Source organism: Pongo abelii, chromosome 6, assembly GCF_028885655.2.
Source record: "Pongo abelii isolate AG06213 chromosome 6, NHGRI_mPonAbe1-v2.0_pri, whole genome shotgun sequence".
In the NCBI taxonomy this organism is placed as follows: Eukaryota; Metazoa; Chordata; class Mammalia; order Primates; family Hominidae; genus Pongo; species Pongo abelii.
Genome location: NC_071991.2, coordinates 115381418 through 115408105, shown reverse-complemented (window position 1 = coordinate 115408105; position 26688 = coordinate 115381418). Strand labels below are relative to the sequence as shown.

Genomic DNA, 26688 nt, shown 5'->3' with positions numbered 1-26688 from the left:
TAAAGCATTCCACACTCATGGATAGGAAGAATCAACATTGTGAAAATGGCCATACTGCCCAAAGTATTTTATAGATTCAATGCTATTACCATTAAACTACCATTGACATTCTTCTGAACTAGAAAAAAAGTATTTTAAAATTCATATAGAACCAAAAAAGGGCTCATATAGCCAAGAGAATCCAAAACAAAAAGAACAAAGCTGCAGGCATCACACTACCTGACTTCACATTATACTACAAGGCTGCAGTAACCAAAGCAGCATGGTATCAGTACAAAAACACATTGGCCAATGGAACAGAATAGAGAACCCAAAAATAAGAGCACACAGCTGCAACCATCTGATCTTTGACAAACCTGACAAAAACAAGCAATGGAAAAAGGATTTCCTATTTAATAAATGGTGTTGGGAAAACTGGCTAGCCATATGCAGAAAGTTGAAATTGGACCCCTTCCTTACACCTTATACAAAAATTAACTCAAAATTGATTAAAGACTTATATGTAAAACCCAAAACTCTAAAAACCCTAGAAGAAAACCTAGGCAATACCATTCAGGACATAGGCATGAGCAAAGACTTCACAACGAAAACGACAAAAGCAATGGCAACAAAAGCTAAAATTGACAAATGGAATGAATTAAACTAAAGAGTTTCTGCATCTCAAAAGAAATTATCATCAGAGTGAACAGACAACTTACAAAATGGAAGAAAACTTTTGCAACCTATCCATCTAAAAAAGGTCTAATATCCAGAGTCTACAAGGAACTTAAATAAATTTACAAGAAAAAAAAATCATTAAAAAGTGGGCAAAGGACATGAACAGACACTTCTCAAGAGAAGATATTCACACGGCCAATAATCATATGGAAAACAGCTCAACATCACTGATCATTGGAGAAATGTAAATCAAAACCACAATGAGATACCATCTCATACCAGTCAGAATGGTGATTAGTAAAAAATCAAGAAACAACAAATGCTGGCAAGGATGTGTAGAAAAAGGTACACTTTTGCACTGTTGGTGGGAATATAAATTAGTTCAACCATTCTGGAAGATGGAGTGGCGATTCATCAAAGATCTAGAAGCAGAAATATATTTGACCCAGCAATCCCATTACTGGGTATATACCCAAAGGAACATAAATCATTCTATTATAAAGATACATGTATATGTATGTTCATTGCAGCACTCTTCACAATAGCAAAGACATGAAATCAACCCAAATGTCCATCAGTGATAGACCAGATAAAGAAAATGTGGTAAGTATACACCATCAATATTATGCATTCATAAAAAGGAGTGAGATCATGTCCTTTGCAGGGACATGGGTGGAGCTGGAGGCCATTATCCTCAGCAAACTAGCACAGGAATGGAAAACCAAACACTAAATGTTCTCACTTATAAGTGGGAGCTGAACAATGAGAATACATGGACACATGGTAGGAAACAACACACACTGGGGCCTGTTGGGGGCTGCAGGGAAAGGGAGAACATCAGGAAGAATATCTAGTGGAGGCTAGGCTTAATATCTAGGTGATGGGTTGATCTGTGCAGCAAACCACCATGGCACACATTTACCTAGGTAACAAACCTGCACATCCTGCGCCTGTACCCTGGAAATTAAAATAAAAGTTGAAGCAAAGTAAATAAATACATAGTTAAACTCCAGATTAGAAGAATTTATTTGCAAAATAAAAATATGACAAAGGGCTAATATATAGGATATATAAAGAATTCTCATAGCACAATAATGAAAGTAAATACATAAAAAGATAAAATATATAAATAGCTCACAAAAGAAAACATACAAATGGCCAATAAGCAGATGAAAAAGTGATCACTACCATTAGTCATCAGGGAAATACAAGTAGAACCACTATTGGAAGCCTCTACAAGAACAAACCCCTACACGAAAAAAAAAAACACAAGAATGGCTAAAATTAAAAATATAGACAATACTAACTGATGGTGAGGATGTGGAACAACTGAAATTTTCATACGTGGTTGGTAGGAGTATAAAAAAGTAAAAACACACAGTTTCTTATTTAAAAATCAAAACAGGCTTGAACAGATACGATCATAGTAGTTTATTCATTATACCTGAAAACTAGAAACTTCTCAGATCTTAATCGGAGAACAGATAAAATGTGGTAGATTCTACAGTGCAATACTATTCAACAAGACAAAGAAAATAAGTATTAACACATACGACATTGATGAATCTCAAAGCAGTATGCGGAGTGAAAGTAGCTTTACCCCAAAGAGTAAATACCACATGATTCAATTTATGTAAAATCCTAGAAAAGGCAAAACTACTCCAGCCAGAAAAAAAAAAAAATTTGGTGGAGAACGGGGATTGAATGGGAAAGCAAATGAAGGAATCCTTCTAGCAAAGTTCTGTATCTTGATAGGGTTTTGGGTTACACAGTTACATGTATTTGTGCGTACTCATCTCATAGTATACTTAAGATTTAGACATTTCATTTTATATAAATCTCACCTTAAAAATATAAATGTAAATATAAAAGTCTAGTTAATATGTGCTCTTAAATATTTGAGAGAAGTTATTTGAGAGGAAATACTGATGTTTGTAACTTACTTACCAGGACATTATTGAATTTAATGTTATATACCCATTCCACTTCCTAATGATATGAAATGCTGCACACTGATTTAAAAATCTACAGTGAAATTGCAGCAGCCCCAAAAGAATGAAGTAAATATACTTATTAATCTTATACTTAATTTATAAACTTTCTTCTCAAGGCTATTTAAGCTATCAAAGGCACTTTGAGGAAAATATCATTGATAGAATGGAGGAAGCTTAAGCTCTGGAAAATGAATCCACTTATAAATCTCCACAACAAGAAAAAAAACTCTAAGATTTATTGGCTGGTAAAAGGAAAAAAAATGCTATCAGGTCCAAAATGAATGTTTACATATATATATATGTATAGTTTTTTCATTCACTATAAAAACTTGACTTTGACACAGAAATGATTGCTCAAAACTCCTTTGAATGAGCTTACATGAGAAATACTCACTTCAGGCTTCATCATCATCATGGCTACCATCAATTATAGCTCATCACACTGACTCTAAAGAGAAAGAGCCTGGCTTGGAACACCAACGCAGCTGGGAAACACTGTGAAGATTTGGCATGCAGAACACAGACATAATTTTTGCTGCTTTCTATCAGAAGAGGTTTTGTAGCAAAAAGTAATGTAATCAATGTACTTAACACAGTTGTCTTAGTTTAGGTTTTCAACCATGCATTCAAATTCTTGACTTAGTATTTTTTTTTTTGAGATACAGAAAATTTTATTGTGGTAATTCAGAGTACCATGATTAGGCATGGAGATAATAAACAAATTAAGGATATAATTGGAGGAAGTGCCACCTTTACATAATGGCTCTGCAAAGATTATATTCAAATAATTATCCTTCATTTGTATGCTGATAAAATAATTAAGATAACAAATATGACCCTAAAACTGTTTTAGAAAATTACTACTATAACAACAACAAAAATCATCCTATTTACAAACAATAATAAAAATTATTATTACTCCTAGTACCACCATTTGTTGAGCACTTATTCTGGGCCACTAATTGCATCCATCAGGCAATATATACTTTATTTCATTTAATCCTCACCTCAGTACTATGACTTAAGAGATACTATCCTCATTATACAAATGTGGAACAGTCCCTCTGTTTTCTTTTGTGGAACCACATCTCCTCTATTGTTTATCCGTATGGCTCAGGTAGGGACTTAGTATTAATAGCAACAACACAACACACAAACACACACACTTCCCAGAGTACCAAAGCCCTTTAAGTATTCGAATATAAAGCCCTTCCAACATTGCTCATCTCTCCTGAAGTCTGTCTTTACTTTCTCTCTAGTGAAAATAAACCCTCTTCGTGACTGCTTCTGTTTTTCCAAACTCCCACCTTGAAGATTTTATAGTAATATTTTGATCAAACAGGTAATACCTTTACATAAAGAACATTTCGGCCAGGCATGGTGGCTCACGTCTGTAATCTCAGCACTTTGGGGAGGCCAAGACAGGCAGATGACCTGAGGTCAGGAGTTTGAGACCAGCCTGATAAACATGGCGAAACACCGTCTCTACTAAAAATATAAAAATTAGCCAGGAGTGTTGGCACATGCCTGTAATCCCATCTACTCAAGAGGCTGAGGCAGGAGAATCGCTTGAACTCGGGAGGTGGAGGTTGCAGTGAGCCAAGATTGTGCCACTGCACTCCAGCCTAAGCATGTGCCACTGCACTCCAACCTATGCAACAGAGTGAGACTCTGAGAAAGAAAGAAACAGAGAGAGAGAGAGAGAGACAGAAAGAAAGAAAGAAAGAAAGAAAGAAAGAAAGAAAGAAAGAAAGAAAGAAAGAAAAAGAAAGAAAGAAAGAAAGAAAGAGAAAGAAAGAAAGAAAAGAAAGAAAAAGAAAGGAAGGAAACAAGGAAGGAAGGGAGGAAGGGAGGAAGTGAGGAAGGGAGGGAGGGAGGGAGGGGAGGAAGAGGAAGGAAGGAAGGAAGGAAGGAAGGGCATTTCTACTCTGTCTACTCTGAACACTAACTTTCAAAGTAAAAAAAAAAAAATGTCTTTTTCTGTTTTTAAAAATTTCCTATAGCTTACATACAACTGCCAGCTATGCCAGCTAAGTATTACTCAAAATTTATATTTATTACTCTTTTAACAATAGCTTGAATTTATATATTGATTTCATTTTTAAATTTTTATTTTCTAATGAACAACAAAAAATAAATAAGGCCCCATTACAGAATGGCTTACAAATGTAATATTTAACCTAAATTAATTCTCACAACAGATTATGTCGTTGACAAAACTGAGCCTCAGATAGGTTTGACAACTTAACCAGAGATTTAGAGTTCAAAAATGGCAGGGGATGAATCCAAATCCATTTTTTAAAGAGAAAACCTGGCATTGTTTCTACCACTCATTTGTTCAGAGTTCGGGCTTTTATCCTGTTGAGCTAGGGAGATGAAGCCTGGGAGCCAGACCCAGGTAGTTATGGCAAAGCAGACAGGTGGCTTTCGCCATAGGGTTGTGTGCTGGCAGGCCCCATAAAAGGATGAGAACAAAATATAAAGATATTCAGAGCCAGTATAACCTAGCGGTTCTTAGGAAAGAATAAACTCAACAGCTTTGAATATGTATGAGAATTTATAGTCTTACAGCTAGGAAAAATAACACAAAAGGCTCCAGACTTTTCTTTTTTTAAAACTGATATAGAGGTATTCAATACCTGAAAACAATAGGAAATGATTAGTCTCACCGTGGGTTGTTGGTTCCTCAGGCTTAGAATAGTCCCCAAGAATAAGCTCCAAACTGTGAAAGGGAGGGAAACAAGAAAACATTTGGTGCCTGAGGTATATAAAACAGTAGTCAAAGCTGACAGAGTCAAGAAGGTTGGTATTTCCAAATAATGTAAGTTTTATTAGAAAATGAAGTTATGTATCATTCATATACTGAATACTTATATTAGATTTTTCTACACAGCTGAATAATGTGAAAGAAAATTAGAAAAATTAACATTTGACATGCATTAGAATTCACTAAATTTTAGTTAAAACTTCCAGTACAAATTTGAGAGTAAAAGTGTATTCTTATACAATGTATAAATTATATTCAAAAAGATGTAACATTACATTATGAAATCTATGGCATATTTTCATATTTTCCCTCAAAACTAGCAAAATTCCCAGTGTTAATTTTAGAAAAAAGTGTATTCTTTTAATTAATCAATACTTATAAATATAAACCATGATGAGTACTGTGTAAACTAAATTTTGAATGAATTTGAAAAATACAACTGCATTTCCTGATATAAGCATGAATTATCAGTTTGTGAAACTCAGATGCCACCTATTGTTTGGAAAAATAAATACAACTTTTTCTGAGTTCTATTTTTGCTAACTTAAATGTCTCTGGAAAAATATGAATATTGCACCCATAAAACAGTCTGAGCTCTCCAACCATATAGAATAGTTAATTTTCAAGGCCATAAATATTTAAGTAAAGTACCCCTAAATTTATCTTAGGTTGGAAGAAATAAACTATCCTTAAGTACCCATATCTTCAGAGGAGCATGTTTTAGCCTAGTAACTTTTTTCATATGTATATAATTTTTAATTAAAATTTTTTACATTAAATTATAATTTGCATTCAGTCATTAAAAAATACAGAGAAATCCCATTTACTCTTTATCCTGGTTTCACCCATGCAAAATGACTAAAATATCATCATTGATATAGTCAAGATATAGAACATTTTTGTAATCACAAGGATCCCATATGTTGCCTTTTTGTAGCCATCCCTACATCCTTCCTGCCCTGCACTACTTCCTTAACCCTTTGCAACCACTAATCTGTTCCCCATTTCTATAATTTTGTCATTTCAAGAATGTTCTATAGATGGAATCATACAATATAAGAACCTTCGGGCCTTGCTTTTTTCATTAAGTGTAAGTCTCTGGAAATTTACACAGGTCATGGTATGTACCAATAGTTTGTTCTGCTTTATTGCTAAGTAGTATTGTATGATATGGATGTACCACATCCATCTAGGTCATCTGACAACCTAGATGTCCATAAAGGGGTGGAGTAGTATTGTATGATATGGATGTACCACAGTTAAACAAACTTAGGAAAGGATCACTGTTAAACAAACTGTGGCACATCCATATCATGCAATACTGCTCCTCCCCTTTAAGGACATTTAGGTTGCTTCTAGATTGTGGATATTACAAATAAAGCTGCTATGAACATTGGTGTACAGTTTTAATTTCCATTTCCCTAATGGCTAATGATGTTGAACATCTTTTCATCTGCTTATTTGCCATATATATATCCTCCTTGGTGATGTGTCTTTTCATTGATTTTGTCCTTTTACTAATTGATTGTTTTTTACTGTTAAGTTTTGAGTGTCCTCAATATAATTTACATACTAGTCTTTTATCAGATATGTAATTTGCAAATATTTTCTCCTATAATAGATTATAGCTTGAATTTTTACTCCCTATAACAGGGTCTTTCACACAGCAAAAATTTCCAATTTTAATGTAGTCTAATTCACTGAATTTTCCTTTAATGGACTATGCCTCTGGTGTCAGGTCTAAGAGCTCTTGCTTAGCCCAAGCCTAAAGATTTTCTCTATGATTGTTTTTCTAAAAGTTTTACATTTTTATGCTTTATATTTAATTCCATGATCCATTTCTAGTTTATTTGCATACAAAGTGAGACTTAGGTCAAAGTTCATTTTTTGGCCTGTGGATGTATGATAGCTCCAGCTCTCTTTCTTTGTGATCTGTCCTCTATTGAATTGCTTTTCTGTCTTCATCAAAATTCAAGCATATTTGCGTAGGTCTATTTCTGGGTTCTCTCTTCTGTTTCATTAATTTATGTATCTATCCCTCCACGAATACTACTACACAGACTTGCTTACTAGAGCCATATAATGTCTTTGAATCAGGTAGAATGATTCCTTCCACTTTATTCTTTTTTCAAAATTGTTTTAGCTATTCTAGTTCTTTTGCCTTTTCATATAAATTTTAGAATAATCTTGTCTATATCTACAAAATATCTTGCTGGGATATTGATGAGATTGCATTAAACCTACATATCTACTTGAAAAGAATTGTCATCTTCACCATGCTGAGTCTTCCAATCTACAAATGTATTATGTCTCTCCATTTATTGAGATGTTGTATTCCTCTCATCAGCATTTTGTAATTTTCAGCATATAAGTCCTGTACATGTTTTCATTTACAACTATTTCATAGAAGTGTTTTCTTTATGAAAAAGTATTTTTAATTTTGATGCCCACACGTTCATTGCTAGTATACAGAAATACAATTCATTTTGTATGTTTATCTTGTATCTTGCGACTTTGACAAAGTCACTTATTAATTCTAGTAGCTGGTTTTTGTTTGTTGGTTTAGGTTCATTCGGATTTTATATGTAGACAATTATGTCATCTACAAATCAGAACAATTTTATTTTTTTCTTCACAATCTTTATGCCTTTTATTTTCTTTTCATGCCTTTACTATGCTGTCTAGAAATTATATGACCATGTTGACTAAGTGAAGCCATCTGAATCTGGAGTTCTCTTTGTGAAAAATATTTATCTACATTTCTTTAGTATGTAGGAGTCTATTTAGTTTATATGTTTCTTCACATGTAGCATAAAAATCTTCAAACAATATACTTCCATATATTTTCTTTCCTGCATTGTCCTTTATTTTTATGCATGTTACATCTCTATATTTACATATGTTATAAATTTTTAAAAGGTAAACTTCTTATTTACTCTCACATTTCCCATTTCTACAATCCTATTTATTTATTTATTTATTTATTTATTTTATTTTATTTTTTTTTTTTTGAGACAGAGTTTCACTCTTGTTGCCCAGGCCGGAGTGCAATGGCGCGATCTTGGCTCACCGCAACCTCCACCTTCCACCTTCCAGGTTCAAGCGATTCTCCTGCCTCAGCCTCCCAAGTAGTTGGGATTACAGGCATGGACCACATCGCCCGGCTAATTTTGTATTTATAGTAGAGACGGAGTTTCTCCATGTTGGTCAGGCTGGTCTGGAACTCCCGACCTCAGGTGATTCGCCCACCTTTGCCTCCCAAAGTGCTGGGATTACATCCATGAGCCACCGCACCTGGCCTCTACAATCCTTTCTTTGTTCATATCTAACTTTCCATCTCTTGTTATACTCCTGTCTAAAGAACTTCTTTTAACATTTCATGTCTGCTGGAAAGGAGTTATTTCTGCTTTTTGCTGTGTAAAAAAGACTTTCACCTTCCTTTTTTAGGGATATTTTCACTGGGTATATAATTCTAGGGTTTACTTTTCTTCTTTCAATCTGTATTATTAAGATGATGCCCTCTATTGTCTTCTGGATTGCATAGTTTCTAAAAATAACTCTGTTGTAATTTCTTCCTTGGTTACTCTCTAAGTTAACTTTCTTTTTTGTTAGGCTGCCTTCTGCTACACATATAAACCAAGTTGAAAAAATATTTTTGATCTCTAAATTTTCACAAAAGTCAAGTATTCTTAATTATAACCATTCATAAATAGTTTTGATATTCCTGTCATTTCTGATACACAAATCCATTTGAAGTAAATAATTTACCACAGAAAATGTACATAAATATGATATTCACAAAGGTGATGAATTCATTTTACTTCTCTAAAGAAAATATGCCATTATTTTTAATATTTCTCTGTGTGAGAACATAAAGAATCACTGTACTTCCTGCCTGTTTTCTAAGATATTTCTTTAAATATCAAACAAGTTGCTTTAAAGTGGTAGAAACGGATTCCTTTGGTGGAATTAAGCTTTATTTTCTCACTGACTATACCTCTAAAATTAAGGAAGAACAAATACATTTATTCTTCTGATACATACTTTTGATATTACACATACGAAGCTCAGGATAGTGTATAAGTCAAGATAGATTGTATTTTGCTATGGCTAAAGAAACTTCAGTGGCTTAAAACAACAAAGATTTATTTATGTCCATGCTAGATGTCCACTGCAGGTGGACTGAAGCTCTGCTCTGTGTCATCTACACTCCAAGATCCTGGTCAGAGCAAGTGATCATACCAAACTTCATATCAAGGACATGGCAAGATATTTCTGAAACATACTTCATTCTACTACAGTTAGACATATTACATGTAAACAAAAACTCAAATTTTCAAGTCTGGGTCTTCTCACAGGTATTTAATATAGATTGGTCAATTTTGTGAGGTTTGGTATGTTTTTATATGTAATCATTGGACAGTATTACTGTTAAAAGGCTCTTTCACTTGTAGCGTCTGAGATTTGGGAACAATGTAAACAAGACTGAGACAGATTCAGTTAATAGAATATCACAATGTCTTTTTTTAACTTATTCTATCTATCAGCACTTAGGGAGCTTCTATGCCTGACTCAAAGGAGGAAACGTTCACAAAATTTGAAAAGTAAATGTGTATCTATACTACACACCAGCTGCAATTTCCTTATAATTCTATGCCTTCTATTACCATAACAATTCAGGCCCTTTAATATATAGATAGAATCACTATTAAGAGAGAGGCCAAAGGAAAGTGTTGCTATTTTCCTTTTCTGGTGTATTACCCAAACTGTTGTTTTTTTCTCAGGAATTCTTGATATCCCATTATATATAGGAGCAATTAACTGATAAAATTCCAGTGACCCGCTTAACTCCCACCTTCCAAGTTCCTATTCTTATACTTTGTCTTCCTTAAGATCATACTTTGATTCTTTAACTAAATAATAGAAATATTATAATATTTATAATTATGTATTTATAAATTACATATTTATATATTTATATTTGTAATTTATAAATTATAATTTATACATCTATTAAAATATATCTGTAATTTATATATATTATAAATTATATATAAATTATAAATTATAAATATATATTTATAAATATATAATTTTATATATTTATAAATATTCATTAAAATTATAATAATAGAAATATTCTATTCAGGGCATCAGAAGACCAACATTTCCCATAAGGTTTCAGGGCTTCTGCTGGCATTTGGATTCTTCAACAATCCCAATAGTTTTGAGTCCCAGAGTAGGTGTGGTTCACTTGACTATGAAGGCTTTCAGTGTACAGCCAAGTCTTTTGAATAAAGTTGGATGATCCTTCTAGCAAGTGTGTGCGTATGTGACTAAAAGAAGGGTAGGGTACAGATATCTAAATCTGAAGCAGAAATCAGAAATCCATTGTGACATTCTATCACATCTTAAATTTATCTTACTTAAATAGAAAGGAGAAGCTTCTTACTAACTTTTAAGAAACATAAAAATACACAAGGATGATTCAAAAAACACATGTTCCCCTTCCTTATTGTCTCTGAATGGTCAATCTCCAGAAAGCAGGAAAGAATTCTTACAGTATCATACTTGTAAATAATAGATAATCACTGTAGTCTATTAATCTCATGTGCTTCTAATAAGAAGAAAAATTATACTTGATGTGGGTGGCTCAGTTGCATTTTCTCCAGAATCTCCATTATGTATACCTTCTTCTCAAAATCCAGCATTAATTCCTCAAATATTTTAGTTACATCGACTACATAGATTTTTATACATATAATTTTTACCTTATTTTTTATTTATGCCTGAATTATCAGGGACATAATCAACATTAAACAAACAAAAAGGAATGCAAACTGTCTCCAGATACACTTCTTGTTGACAATTGAGCAGGTTATTTCAAGGATAAAGGCAGACCTATTTTAATGTGGAGATTGGATCAGTAATCAAAAAGCGTCTCAACAAAGAAAAGCCCAGAGCCAGATGGCTTCACTAGTGAATTCTACTAAACATTTAAACAAGAGTTAGTGTCAGCCTTTCTCAAATTCTTCCCCAAAATGAAGACAAAGGAGCACTTGCAAACTCATTAAGCCAGCATTCCCTGATATCAAAGACAAACAACACAAGAAAATAAAACTACAGGTCAACAGGATGTCTGATTAACATAGAGGCAAAAATTCTCCACAAAATACTAGTAAATTTAATTCAGCAGCACATTAAAAGATCGTATATCATATCAAGTGGGATTTATTTCTAGGATGCAAGGGTGGTTCCATATCCAAAAATCAATCAGTATAACCATGCCCATTAACAGAACTAAGAGTAAAACTCCTATGACTCTCATAATAGATACAGAAAAAAGCTTTTGACAAAATTCAACACCATTTCATGATGAAAACTCTCAACAAACTAGAAATATAAGGAAATTACCTAAATATAATAAAAGTCGTATTTGAAAAGCCTGTAGCTTACATCATTCCCACTGGTGAAAAACTGAAAGCTATTCCTGTAAGATCAGGATCAAGGAAAGGATTCCCACTTTCAGCACTTCTATTCAGTCAAGTACTGAAGTCCTTGACGGAGGAATTATACAATAAGAAAGAAAGAAAAGTCATCCAAATCAGAAAGGAGAAAGTAAAATTGTTTGTTTGCAGATGACATAATCTTCTAAATAGAAAACTCTAAAGACTGCAAAGAAACTTTGAATTAATAAGCAAATTCAGTGAAGTTGCAGGATATGAAATCAATATACAAAAAGCAACTACACTTCTATATACCAACAACCAGCTACCTGAAAAATAAATCAGGAAAACAATTCCATTTATAACACCAAAAAGAATAAACTTAGCTAGGGAGGTGAAAGGCTTACTAAAAGCTATAAAACATTGACAAACTCAAAGTTTTATATGTCAGAGTCCTGGCACAGGGTGGTGGGCTGTCTGCTCAGGGTCTCAAATCAAGGTGTCCACAAGCTGCTTTCTCAGCTATTGCTCAGAGTTCTCTTCCAAGCTCATATAGGTGCAGAAAAAAATTCAATAATTTGTATCTGCAGGTTTGAGGTCCCGATTTTCTTGCTAGCTATTGCTCATGGGATGTTCTCAGTTCCTAGAAACTACTCTCAGATCTCGCCACATGGCCCCCTTCATACTCAAAGCCAGCAAGAGAGTTTCCCTCACCTGAGATCTTTCTTATACTTCCATCTCTGACTTTTGTGTCTGAATTCTGGACCTAGATTTAAAGGGCCCATGTGATCAGATCAAGCCCAAACAGGTTAATCTCCCTTTTGCCATTTAAGTAACATAATTACAGGAGTGACACTTCATCATATTTACAATTTCCAAACACACTCAAAAGAAGAATACATAATGGCATAGGTCACAGGGGGTCATTTTACAATTCTGCCTATCACACAAGGCATGGGGAACCACAAAAGCTAAAGCATAATTTCTCAAAGAAGAAGGTAAGGTAAGAGATTTTCAATGTGTTATCTCTCCAGTTAGGTAAAAAATCTTATAGACCATAAGATGTTGTTTATCTTAGTACTGCCATGCATAATACATGCCTGACATGTAACAGAAACTCAGTATTTGTTGAATGGAACACTTGACTTCCCTTTGTGAATACAGACTTCTAAAGCATGCATCGATTAACCTTACTCTCCAGCACCTTCAATTGCCTTAATTGTTCAAGGCAATCAGGTGTCCTAGATTCCACTTGAAGTTCCCTGCTAGTTGAATACACCAGCAAAATCCCAAAAGAAATAGTTCCTAGTAAAAGCAGCATAGCTTCACTCACTATGTCCATGAATTATGAAAACCCTGAATATGAAAAAATGCAAAAGTAGCAAATCAGTCAACACACATTCACATGTAGTGTAGATGCATAAATTGGTCATGTAACATAGACATTCTTTGGTAATATGTGAACAAGTCCTCTGACTTCCAGCCATTCTTTTTGCTAACTCTACTAAATAAAAATAATGAAGTATAAAAATTGTAAATGCTCCAACCACTGAAAGACATGTATAGTTCACTAAACATTTTATTCATTCATTCAACAAATATTCCATTCAATAAATATTTAATTTTAATAGGTGCCTACTAGGTGCTAAGAAATGTAGTAGATATGGGAGAGGATACAAGTTCATTCAAAATAACAATTCTTTTATACACAAATCAGAACTGATTTATAAATCCCTGTGTATTAAAATAGCTTAAAACTTGAAAACTTGGAAAAAAGGTTTTCTCCCTATAAGATATTGTGAAAAGATCAAATTGGAAACTTTATTTTGTAAAACTGAGCAGCATTTAGACTGTCCACTAGATGGCAAATAGTTACACGGGGAAATACCCAATAGAACAAATACTTCATAGAATTATAGATTTTGTGATAAAGAAAAGGCAGGGTTTTTTAACAAATGAAGCAAATGCCAAATAAAATATTCTAAAAGCACCTTAAATCTTAATCTTATCCAGAATAAAATCCTTCGATATTCCTATTACCTTATCATTGCTTATGAATCAAAAACATGGCCAAAAAGAGAAAAAAGACAAGAAATGAAATGTTATATAAAGGAAATCTTTCTTAACTATAGGGATTAAATAAAAGGTGCACAATTATTTTTCAGTCAAATAGGTGTAAATAAGATAAAAATGTGCCATAAGCAACTCTGTAAGTAAAACAGTCTAGATTGTTAAAGACTGTAATCACTTATTAATAATAACTATGTCTAGAAGAGAAATAATCATATGAAGAGGACCTATTCAAATATGTGGTAGTTCAGTGAAGGATAAATATATTATTGGGGGTGGAGCTGATTGCTATAAGAAATCACTGAAAGAATCTGTTGAACCAAAGTTAAATCAACTACAAAGTACGTCATATGCAATAAATGTATATGAATGCGTATTTGTAGTCTTCATATTTTAAGTATTAATGAAGGTAATTAAGAAAAAACAGGAAACAGGAAAGGATAGGCCAGGCATTTTATACTATTGTCCCAAAAGGAAATCAAATGGCTAATAAACATGAAGATGTTCCCCCACCACTAGTATCCAACTGGTAGACTCTGAAGATTGCTAATACCCAGTACTGCCAGACGAGAAGAGAGGCACAGGCAAGGTTGATGGGTAAGTCAAATTTATTGTCTTAATAAGTATATAAATTGATCCCAAGTTTATATTTTCTAATGCATCAAAAGAAAATGACAAAATAAATGCAGTAAAGAACAGCAAAGAATCAGCAGAATCAAGATAGGATACCGGCCAGCAAGCAGGAGGGCAAGAAACTTATTTATCATATTTAGCATTAGGAGATCACCTCACCCTAGAAGTCCAAGGCATCCTCTATGATTGAACACAAATGGCTTCTAAACTTTTGCTAATATTTAAATAAATCTGTGATGTACATCAGTGTATATGAATATTTGCCTTATTTTCTAGTCATTTTCTTAGAATATATTCCAAGATGTGGAATGGCCAGGTCCACTGACAATGATATCCTTTTAACAGTACAGTTGCTGATTTACAGTAGTCTTGAGTTATCCAATACAAAAGAGTTCATCTTTCCAAAAATAGATTCTTCCACAAAAATGTCCTTAGAATTATTTTTGAAATGTTATATCAAAATATTAAAAGTTATCATGTTCAAAAATATAGTGAGTTCTGAGGCAGTGTTGCTAGCTTCTTAGGCAAGCTTTACAGCAAGAGTTTATGTGTTTACTGATTAGATACACTAATGTGGGGAAAATATTTGACTCAGGTTATAAGAGATCCTCTGATCTCTATGTCCACTGCTCCCACATACTGCCTGCCACAATGAACGATCCATATGTGACTTTCAAATGAATAGAACTGACAGCTGTTTTTTGTTAACAATGGTTATAGTCTCATTACAAAAAAAGGATTATTGTGCATCTTATATCATATGGATCCAGTCGTTTCCATTTAATCTCTTTATTTTTATAGCAGCATAGCCCTATAATAAGGTAATTATTGCTAATTAAGGTACCAAGTTAGAGTGAACATTGTTTTCATCCTGTGAAATGTCTATGTTTCAAAATATTTCATGTATGTGAGGGTGGGGGAGTAAAATCTTAGCCAGATTTTTGAGCCCCTAAGTATCTTCTCAATAACATTTTAGAATTTTCGGCATTTTTAGAAGATATAGTCTCTTTTTTAGTGTAAGTTTTATTTAAGTCCACTTAAAAATACATTGGCATGGTCTAAAGTTTAAACAATTCAACAAACTGAGAGCCAAATCGTGAATGAACTCCCATTCACAATTGCCCCCAAAAGAATAAAATACCTGGGAATATAGCTAACAAGGGAAGTGAATGACCTCTACAAAGAGAACTACAAACCACTGCTCGAAGAAATCAAGGATGACACAAACAAATGGAAAAACATTCCATGCTCATGGATAGGAAGAATCAATATCATGAACATGGCCATACTGCCCAAAGTAATTTATAGATTCAATGCTATTCCCATTAAACTACCATTGGCATTCTTCACAGAATTGGAAAAAACTATTTTAAAATGTATATGGAATCAAAAAAGAGCCCAAATAGCCAAGGCAATCCTAGGCAAAAAGAATGAAGCTGCAGGCATCACACTACCTGCCTCTATACTAATAACTGAAACAGCATGGTACTGGTACAAAAACAGACACACTGACCAATGGAACAGAATGGAGAACCCAGAAATAATACCACACACCTACAACTATCTGATCTTTGACAAACCTGACAAAAAGCAATGAGGAAAAGATTCCCTATTTAATAAATGGTGCTGGGATAACTGGCTAGCCATATGCAGAAAACTGAAACTGGACCCCTTCCTTACATCATATACAAAAATCTACTCAAGATGGATTAAAGACTTAAATGCAAAACCCAAAACTATAAAAACCGTAGAAGAAAACCTAGGCAATACCATTTAGGACTTAGGCATGGACAAAAATTTCATGACGAAGATGCCAAAAGTAATTGCAACAAAAGCAAAAACTGACAAATGGGATCCAATTAAAGACTTCTGTACAGCCCCTCCCCACCAAAAAAAAACCCTATCAACAGAGTAAACAGACGATTTACAGAACAGGAGAAAATTTTGCAAACCATGTATCTGACAAAAACCCAATATCTAGCATTTATAAAAAACTTAAACAATTTTATAAGAGAAAAAAAACAACCACATTGAAAAGTAGGCAAAGGACATGAATAGAAACTTCTCAAAAGAAGATATACATGCAGCCAACAATCACATGAAAAAAGCTCAATCAAAACCACAGTGAGATACCATTTCACACCAGTCAGAACGATTATTATTAAAAAGTCAACAAATAACAGATGCTGACAAGGTTGTGGAGAAAAAGGAATTCTTTTACACTGCTGTTAAGAGTATAAATTAGTTCAACCATTGTGGGAGACAGTGTGGTGACTCCTCAAAGACCTAAAGACAGAAATACTATTCAACCCCACAGTCCCATTGCTGGGTATATACCCAAAAGAATATAAATCATTCTACTATAAAGACACATGCATGCATATGTTCATTGCAGTGCTATTCACAATAGCAGACATGGAATCAATCCAAATGCCCATCAATGACAGACTGGATAAAGAAAATGTGGTATATATACACCATGGAATACTACGTGGCCATAAAAAAGAACAAGATCATGTCCTTTGCAGTGACATGGATGGAGCTGGAGGCCATAATCTTTAGCAAACTAACCCAGGAACAGAAAACCAAATACTGCATGCCCTCACTTATAAGCAAGAGCTAAATTATGAGAACGCATGAACACACAGAGGGGAACAACACACACTGGGGCCTATCAGATGGCAGATAATGGGAGGGAGAGGATCAGGAAAAATAACTAATGTGTACTAGGCTTTAAGAAATCCCTCAGAAAAATAAAACAGAAGCCAGAATTGCTAAATATATTCTCTAGAATGTCCAGTCTTTCACCAAAAAAAAAAAAATTAGACATGCAACTCTGAGAAAATTTGAGCATCAAATTAAGTTACACAATCCATTGAAATAGGAAACTAGGAATTCAAGTTCATATAAACGAATGGAAAATGTAATGAGGATCAGGATCTTTACATTGTTTCAAAATACCTCTCCACAAGATACATATCATTACAAATAGAAAAAAAAAAAAGAGCAACTTTACATTGCAGAAGCCTGGCTGACAATACCACCTTAATCCAGTGATCAAAGTAAACTGCAAATTGAAATGGTGTGGCACAAGGGAGGATGTAACAACACTTCTGAGATAATTTTACCAAACACCCATAACATGGATCCAATCATAAAGAATTACCAAACTCAAAATCAGAACATCCTATCAAACAACTGGCTTATAATTCCTAAAGTGTCAAGGTCATAAAAATGAATGAAATACCAAATATTTATTGAAAAATTAAGGAGAATCAAGAGACATGATAGAGGCAATATTTGATTATTTTGCTATAAAGAACATTATTGGATCATTTGGGAAAATATGAATGAAATCTGAGAAGTATATGTTAGTATTGTATCAATATTAATCATTCCCCAATTTAGATGGTTATATTGTGATTATGCAGAAGAATGTTCTTGTTCGAGGAAAATACACACAAAAGTCTTAGGGGTGATACAACATAAGGTCACCTACTCACACAATGGTTCAAAAAAAAACTACTGAGAAGACAATTTTTCTCTAAGTTTGAGATTGTTTCAAAATTTAAAATAAAATCAGTAAGTAATCTCCAATCCACTCCACTGCACCTGTGGGTAGCAGAATACTGGCCTGTCAAAGATATCCATATCCTAATGCCCAGAACCTGGGAATATGTTATTTTAAGAGGCAAAAATGATGTAAAGATGTGATTAGATTAAGAGTTTCAAGATGGGAGGGCAGGCTATCACAGATTTTCCAAGTGGACTGAATGTAATCACAAGCATCTTTATAAGTGAAAGGAGGAGGCAGGAAAGTCAGAGAAGATTTGAGGGCAGAAGCAGAGGTCAGAGTGATATAATTGCTGGGGATCAGGAGCCAAGGATTGTGGGCAGCATTTAGATGCTACAAAAGGCAAGGAAACAAACTCTCCCCCAGAGCCTCCAGAAAGGAACACATCCTGCCAACACCTTGTGGTTACCCTCCTAGATCCACTTTTTACTTCTGACCTCCAAAACTGTAAGATAATCCATTCGTGTTTGTTTCAAGTCACTGCATTTGTGGTAGTTTGTTACAGCAACAATAGCAAACTAATAGAACTCCTTAGGAAAGAAATGTCAGGTATTTCTTGTAAAGCAAAAAGTGATTATGTAAACGTATGATTCATTAAATCTCAGTAAAGACTGCAGAATAAAAGCATCATCTATGTAACACATGAGATGGTTTTCCTTGCAGCTGGTAAAAGAATCTTTTGTGGGGAGAGGCTTTATTTCTAGAGAATGAAAGTGGGTAAGCACATCACAAGCGAGATGCACACTGTTGATCTGACAAGCTGACCCCATGATTTCTGTTATCAGTCATCTTTTTGCTGGGGACAATAAACAGCCTCACAGTATCACTGGTTTAAACTCCAAACATTTATTTCTTTCTTTTGAGTACTGTGGCTCTGCTAAGCCCCGCAGGGTTCCTCTTATCAGCTGGGCTTAATTCAGACATGCCCATGTGTGTCTCATTGGGAGACCAAGGCTGGAGAAGTAGCTGCTATCTAACATGCTCTCCTTGGGGAGGATGGCAAGAGTGCAAGAGGGTGATGGGCTTCTGATAAGAAAAAAAAAGGCAATGTGTCACTTCCACTTACCTTTGAAAAATTAGAAAAATGTGCCCTTTCTTTGCCAGACTTGTGTCAAAGCACATGGTTTAGTCAGCATCACTCCCTTCACGAGGGTGCTCTAAATCTGCACGACTTTATGCCATAACAAAGTTGGTTAGGGGAAGAGATCATTCATGAAGAAATGTATTCCTCCTAGCTGTCCACATGAGTGAGAAAAGTAGTCTACTTATATGGTTGCTTACAGGAAGTGTACATATTTACCTAAAGTTGGGTATGTATTAAATAGTTGTTTTCTGTTGTTAAACTTCTTAAAGGAAAAGTGAATTTGTTCTGTTTTAGATATTACCAGGCACACTAAAAAGTAATTCACAATTTGACAATATTCTAAGAATTGAAATACTTGAGAGAATTCACAAAATTGTTCCTAGAGATGTAATAGTAATGGAGAAGCAGAGCTGGCAAAATCAGATCAAATATCTGTGCACTACATCTACACTACAGCATACCATTTTAGAGTACACATTTTCCCCAAGGAGTAGTCAACACAAATTCTATTATAAAATACACAAAGTTCTTCATCCCACCTAATTTATTTTTTTTCTTTTTTGTAACAAGGTCAGGCTGGAGTACAGTGGCAAAATCACCACCGACTGAGGCCTCAACCTCCTAGGCTCAAGCAATCGTCCCACTTCAGCAGGAGTCTCCTAAGTACGTGAGACTACCAGCATGTGCCACCATGCTTAGCTAATTTTTAAATTTTTTGTAGAGATGGGATGTCATTATGTTGCCCAAGCTGGTCTCAAACTCCTGGGCTCCAGTGATCCTCCTACCTCAGCCACTCAAAGTGTTGGAATTACAGGTGTGAGCCAACGTGCCAAGCCTAATTTCTTATTAGAAGTACTATGTCAAAATTCCACCTACCCTTCAGAACCTGGTTAAAATCTTATCTACCCCACCAATGTTAACCTTGTGGTGACTTCCTCTCTCCTCTGATTCTTGGGTGTTTTGCCTCTGCCTCTGTTATAAACTTTTTATTATGGTTGACTAAGTTTTGATTGGGAGACCTAGAGAAACCCTACTTATTCTACGAGCCCAGCCAAAAAGTTCCTTTTTAGCTGAAATCACCCCTGACCCTCCCTAAACTACGCTAGGTAGTTTACCACTCCCTCCTTTTCTGTTAATGGCGAAGGTACACTACACATGTTCTAACTCTGCTTACATAAAGACTGGGAGTGGGGAAACTAAAAATTTGTGAGCTCATTTAAGGCAGAGTATATAAAAACATCTTTTTCATCTTTGGTCCCCAGCATATAATATAGAATCTACATCAGAGTTCTCAGCCGTGAAACTGTTGACATTTGGGGCCAGACAATTACTTGTTGTGGGGACTGTCCCATGCATGATAGGATATTTAGCAGTATTGATTCTCAGTCTTGACAATCAAAAATCTCAGCAGACATTGCCAAATACCCCCTGGGGTCAAAATTGCTCCCAGTTAAGAATCACTGATTGAAACCATAGCAGAAATTAAATGTTTGTTGACTTGAAGTCAGGAATTGTCTGGTTTTATTTCCCCTCCATTTTAGCTCTTCAATATCACCTAGCACTAGAAATAAGTGAAACAAACATACTTAAATAAAAGAGTGGTTTAAATGAGTTTCAAATTCAAAGAAAATCTTCCTTCTGAGCCATTAAAAGTAGAGCTTACAAGGATGATATATATTCATTCATGAGAGAAATGACATGGCATATTGGTTTATGGTACAAATTCTGGCATGGGACTGGTTAGGTTCAAATCCAGAGAGCATGGGTTTATACACCAGCTCCCAGTGTTCTAGCTCAGTAATCTCAAGCAAGTCATTGAACCATGTTGCACCTCAATGTTCTCATCTTAAAATGAGGATACAAATACTTCCTACCTCACAAGACTGTGCAAAGATCATGAGGTAAGATATGTAAAGTTACTGGAACAGGGCCTGAAAGTATCACTTATTATTCAGCAAATTGAATATCTACTATACACCAGGCATTTAACAAGTAGTAGGGAACAAAAGGTTCAAGCCCTCATGGAGCTTTAATTCCAAAATGCAAGAAGAGAGTAGTGCATTGTAAGTGACAGAATGACAGAGCAGTGACTGAGGTCCCATGAGGAGTTGTCCTAGGCAACAACTAAAGGAAAAAGGGTCTTATAGGGAACTGTTCTGAAGCCAGACCACACTCGATGTGTTTAAGCTATAGCAAAGAGCACAGTGCAAACTGTGAACAATGTATTGTGTTTTCAAGAAGAAAAATGTAAAATTGGAAATTCTCTTTGAGGAAAAAAAACTAAGCAAATTTTAAAATACTACAAAACATGCCAAAAATTTAACAAATGTTTTGTTTGGGTAATGAGACTTTGAGTGACGCATTTTCTTTTTTCTTTTCTATAATACCCAAGTTTTCTGAATATATTTTATACTACTGTAGTGTTTCTAAAAAATCAAAAAGGTCTTACCAGTGAAAATACTTGTATATAAAAGATAATTTCGATTTATACAGGATTATTTATAATGTTTTCCTTCATTTTGTAGCTGAAATGTATTTTTATTTTATTTAAATGTTTTAACACATGCCTAACACAGTTTACTCATTATTATTCCATTCAATATTTTGACACAAATTTTTTTCTGCCTATATATTGAACACAAATTTATCTTTTCAGCTGATGGTTCACAATATAGATGTTTATATTTTAAAATTTCTTCATGTCTTCTAACGTGAAAAAAAAAATCCCATCCAATTAACAAACTTTTCTTCAACTGGGTAGTCAGCAAAAATATCATAATAGTTCACTTAACAGTTCTTTCAAAATACATTTTTCCAATTCAAGGAAGCGGCAAAGAAATTGTAGAAATGGGTTCCATATCTAGGAAACAAATGATATTTATAATGTCTTCACTTACGTCTAAATATTTCCATTTCTACATGTATTTCTTAAATTATATGCCTCATCTACACACAATTATAATTTAGCATTTCTATATCTAATAGTAATTTTTAAATGATTAGGTAGTCCCTTTTGAATTTGACAGAAATATAACTTTTTACGTTCACCATTTTTGCAACATCTTTTCGTAATTTTCTTGACACAATAAATCTATGCTTTAAAACATTAATTAAAATTAACATTTCACTATGAACTGTGAACAAACTTGCCAAAATAAAATGAGTGAGCCTGGTTTTAAATGTCTACCCTCAAGAGGCACTCAAAATGTAGCAAAGATTTTTCTGTAGTTTCTACTGCTTTAGTTCCCTTAAGAAACGAAGTGTAAACCACAGAAATTCTTCACTTCTTAGAGCTACACAGACATTTAAAAGAGAGAGAGAGGTGCAGGAGAAGAGGAAATAAGAGTATACATTAAGAGTAATTCAGAGGGCCAGGCACAGTGGCTCACGCATGTAATTACAACACTTTGGGAGGCCGAGGCTGGCGGATCACCTGAGGTCAGGAGTTCGAGACCAGCCTGGCAAACATGGTGAAACCCCATCTCTACTAAAAATACAAAAATTAGTTGGGCATGGTGGTGGAGCCTGTAATCCCAAATACTTGGGAGGCTGAGGCAGGAAAATCGCTTGAACCCGGGAGGCAGAAATTGCAGTGAGCTGAGATTGCATCACTGCACTCTGGCCTGGGTGACAGAGTGAGACTCCACCTCAAAAACAGAAAAAAAAAGAAAAGGTAATTCAGAGAAATTCTCCCTTAAGTTTATTCACCTGGAATTGATAGGACCAAACATTGTTGTAAGCATTATCACTATAGATTTGTGGGGATGGGGGATGGAGAGGGCTTGAATAGTTGCGAATTTATATGATCTTCTATTGCCTCCACACTCCTTCTATGTCCTTTTTATTTTCTTCCACTTTACACTGGGGGTGAATTGTAGTGCAGGAGTCTGCTTGCTAGTGAGTACAGAAGAGAGTTCTAAAAGTTTTTCTCTCATCCAACAAAACAAGTCAGTGTAAAACATACTTGTCAATAAAAGCTAATTTTTACAGACCTAAATAACTATATATTCTTGAAAATGAATAACAAAATTTTATTTTAGTTGATGCACAGCAAATTCAATTCTTTACAAATATTGTTACTTTCTTTAAAATTTTATATAATTATTTGGTATATCTTATATTAACTACTATCAACAGTGCTTATTTAATGTATTTTTACAATAAAATTAAAATTTTTATGATAGTTTTTCATCTATTAAAATATATATGTGCAAAAATTTTGTTTTTTATAGCTAGACATGAGACAATGCGTTAAAAAATCTTAATCATCAAGCATATTTTTACATTACATCTTTACATTTTCAGCCAACACAGTGTCAGAATATTTTAATCACAAATATTCTTAAGAATAGTTCTTAAAAATATTTGACATTTCAAAATAATACAAAATTTCCATTTTAAAATTAAATGTTACTTAAGAAAGTTGTTTCCTTTCCTAAAAAATTAACAAATAAAAAGCAACAAGAAAAAAATACTAATCCAGTTAGCAATCTTACCTTCCTTTAGTCACATGTAGTGCCAAGAATAAGGTGTCTATTTAGCATGTTTCTTCTTTCCATAGCTCGCAGTGAATTGTGGGTATCTATCCATAAAGGAAATTATGTGTGAATGCCAGCATGCATAGAAATTTAATTCCTAACATATAAGTATCAAATCAAAACCTTAGACACCAGCCAATGCTGCCCCAAGAATGTAACACACTTGAGGACAAGCTTCCTCTTGAGCCAACTCTGTCAACAGACACCACTTTTATTTCACGTACTCGCATTCTCTGGCACCTCTTTTCTTCCTGCTATCACAAATATGATTTTTTTAAAAGCCACTATCAAGATAGCAAAAATGGCTTTAATTTATAGTTGGTGTATTCATTTGCTAGAGGTGCCATAACAAAACACCACAAATGGGGCAGCTTAAACAGAAAACTAATTTTCTCATGGTTCTGTCGTTTGCACATTTATTGAGTTGCCAGTGGGGTAGGCTTTCTCTGAGGTCCTTAAGGGAAAATCTGTCCCAGGCATTTATTTGCCTTTTAGATAACTGTTCTTTAGATTAGTGATCCCCAACCTTTATGGCACCAGGGACTGACGTTGTGGAAGGCAATTTTTCCACAGAAGTTGGGGGACAGGGGTGTTTCAGGATGAAACTGTTCCACCTGATATCATCAAGCACTAGTTAGAGTCTCATAAGGAGACCACAAACTAGATCCTTTGCAAAGTGGTTCACAAGAGGGTTCGTGCTCCTATGAGAACCCAATGCCTCTGCTTATCTGACACGAGGCGGAGCTCAGGCGGCATTGCTTGCTGGCCTGCGGCTCACCTCCTGCTGTGCTGCCCGGTTCCTAACAGGCCACAGACCCATGGCCCAGGGGTTAGGGACACCTGCTTTAGGTGACTGCCCTTTAGATGACTGGCCTTTTCATATAAGTCATCCCTCTGAGCATGAGCGCCCCTGTGTCTCTCTGCATGTTCTAACCTCCCCTTTTAATAAGGACCCAGGTTAGAAATTAAATTAGGGCCAACCCTAATGGCCTCACTTTAACTTAATCACCCCTTTAAAGGCTCTATCTCCAAAAATGGTCACATTCACAGGTACTAGGCCACGGCTTTCACGTGTGAATTTTAGGGGGAAATTCAGCCCACAACTCTCAGGTTTAATAGTAAATTAACAAAGTGAAGACAACTAACTCAGTCAGGGACTGAAACACATCCAGTGATGAATATACTTTTGCTCCATGACAGAAAAGAGCCATATGGCTTCTGAATTTTAATGAGAGAAATGAAGAAATGCATGGGTTATGGCTAACCATAAAATAAATACTTAAATATAATTCCTTCATTTGGAAGTGTTTCACTAATTTTTTGAAACTATGAGGAATATTGTCTATGCTTCCACTTTACTAAGCCATAGAATCTATGTAGATTCTACATAGAGAGCCAACAAATGATGTTATGAAGCAGCACATGCTTAAGTACGTTACATAGGCAACAGCTACTTGAGCAACAAAAGTCACAATTACAGAAAGCTTAGTTCCCAACTGCAAAAAAGGGGCAAATACTGTGAAAGGACAAGGGAAATTAGATTGTAGTTTTGAAGAGTCACTTGCAATTTTTATTAAATGCTGATCATTTCCACATCCTAGAGGTAATTGCTTAATCATAAGAAGTTGCTTTTCTTCCCTTTCACCTCTTTGAAAAAAAAGAAAAAAATGTAATTCTCTTACAATTTTCGACATTGAAAATATGAATCTATTAAGAGGACAAAAACTTCATGGTCAATATGTTTGTATTTTAAAATTAATGATGGAGCAATCTACAAAAAGAATTTTCTGTTCTAAAAGCCATTTGGGGGAGATAAAGGAAGATTGTAAGATTTCCTTCTCATCAAACTATCCAATAATGCCTTCATGAGACTTGCTTACATATATGTAAATAAGTATTTTAAATATACAAGTTTTGTTTTTGACCAATAGATACATTACTAAACAGATACATGCGTCTTCTAGTTTCATATACCTAAGCTTTTTAAGTGATGGAAAAAAATCATACATAAAAGAAACATTAGGGATCCCTTTTGTAGAGTGAAGAATCCTTTTATAGTTTGGATGTTCACCAATAATTTACATGTTTATTTCATTTAAGATTTTATGCATATCATCTGCTTAAACCAAAGTAAAACAAAGTACACATGTTCTGTATTACAAAGATGAAAGTATTATATTTATTCAATTATGGTTCATGCATTTAATAGAATAAAAATTCTTTTGTGTCTAAAGTTAAATTAAGACTAAACATCTGTATGTATATGTGATTATTTTTCTTCCCTCCCACCTATGCTTTTCATATGGAATTAATGATTAAAAAGTATTCCTAAAATGTGAATAAAGCAGTGGAAGAAGAATAATAAAAACTGAAAAAAATATCTACTTATAATTTTAAATTGCTCTTAAAATTATAGAGAAAATATCTTGTATGTTATTTAACTTCATTAAGCTATAAATTAAGTTAGCTACAAATTATCTATAAGTTAAATTCATAAGCTATAAATTAAATTTTTGTACATCGTATCTAATTTTCTCATTAACTATTAAAAATCAGAACTTTGTATTCATACGAAAATAGTTTTTCTTTTGGGTGTAAATAGAGTGTACTTTAGAATTCTGAACACTTATCGAACTAAGGTTAGCTAATGAAATGTTAACAATAATATTCAAAACATGAATACAATCCATATATTAATAACATCTAAAGGCAATGAAAGGCTTTGTGTGAATGAATCATCTTTTGTCCAACTCTATCACCTATATGTTTTATTAATGGCTATGTTACAAGTGTCTAAATCCCTGTCCTGGCACACTTCCAATGCTCCTGCCTCTGGTAGTTTATTTGCATATTCAGCCCATCTGTAGCCCTTATATTGATTGAACCCACAAACAGAGAAAATCAAGAATCCCTGCTCAGATTTGT

General features: G+C 34.3%; 1 protein-coding gene and 1 long non-coding RNA gene across 4 annotated transcripts in view; both read right to left on the bottom strand.

Moving 5' to 3' along the window:
• Positions 1 to 5374, bottom strand: part of LOC134761787 (uncharacterized) — a 117310-nt gene extending 111936 nt beyond the window's left edge. For both annotated transcript variants that reach the window (XR_010140920.1, XR_010140921.1), the window contains exon 1: positions 5321 to 5374. This is a non-coding gene — a long non-coding RNA (uncharacterized LOC134761787). The remainder of the gene's footprint in view (positions 1 to 5320) is intronic.
• Positions 5375 to 21742: 16368 nt separating this feature from the next.
• Positions 21743 to 26688, bottom strand: part of ANKRD7 (ankyrin repeat domain 7) — a 28412-nt gene continuing 23466 nt past the window's right edge. For both annotated transcript variants that reach the window (XM_063726149.1, XM_024249851.3), the window contains exons 6-7: positions 23722 to 23807; positions 21743 to 22085 (exon numbers count right to left, since the gene is read on the bottom strand). In XM_063726149.1, coding sequence (XP_063582219.1) covers positions 23759 to 23807 — 49 coding nt within the window. In that variant the 3' untranslated portion in view covers positions 21743 to 22085; positions 23722 to 23758. The remainder of the gene's footprint in view (positions 22086 to 23721; positions 23808 to 26688) is intronic.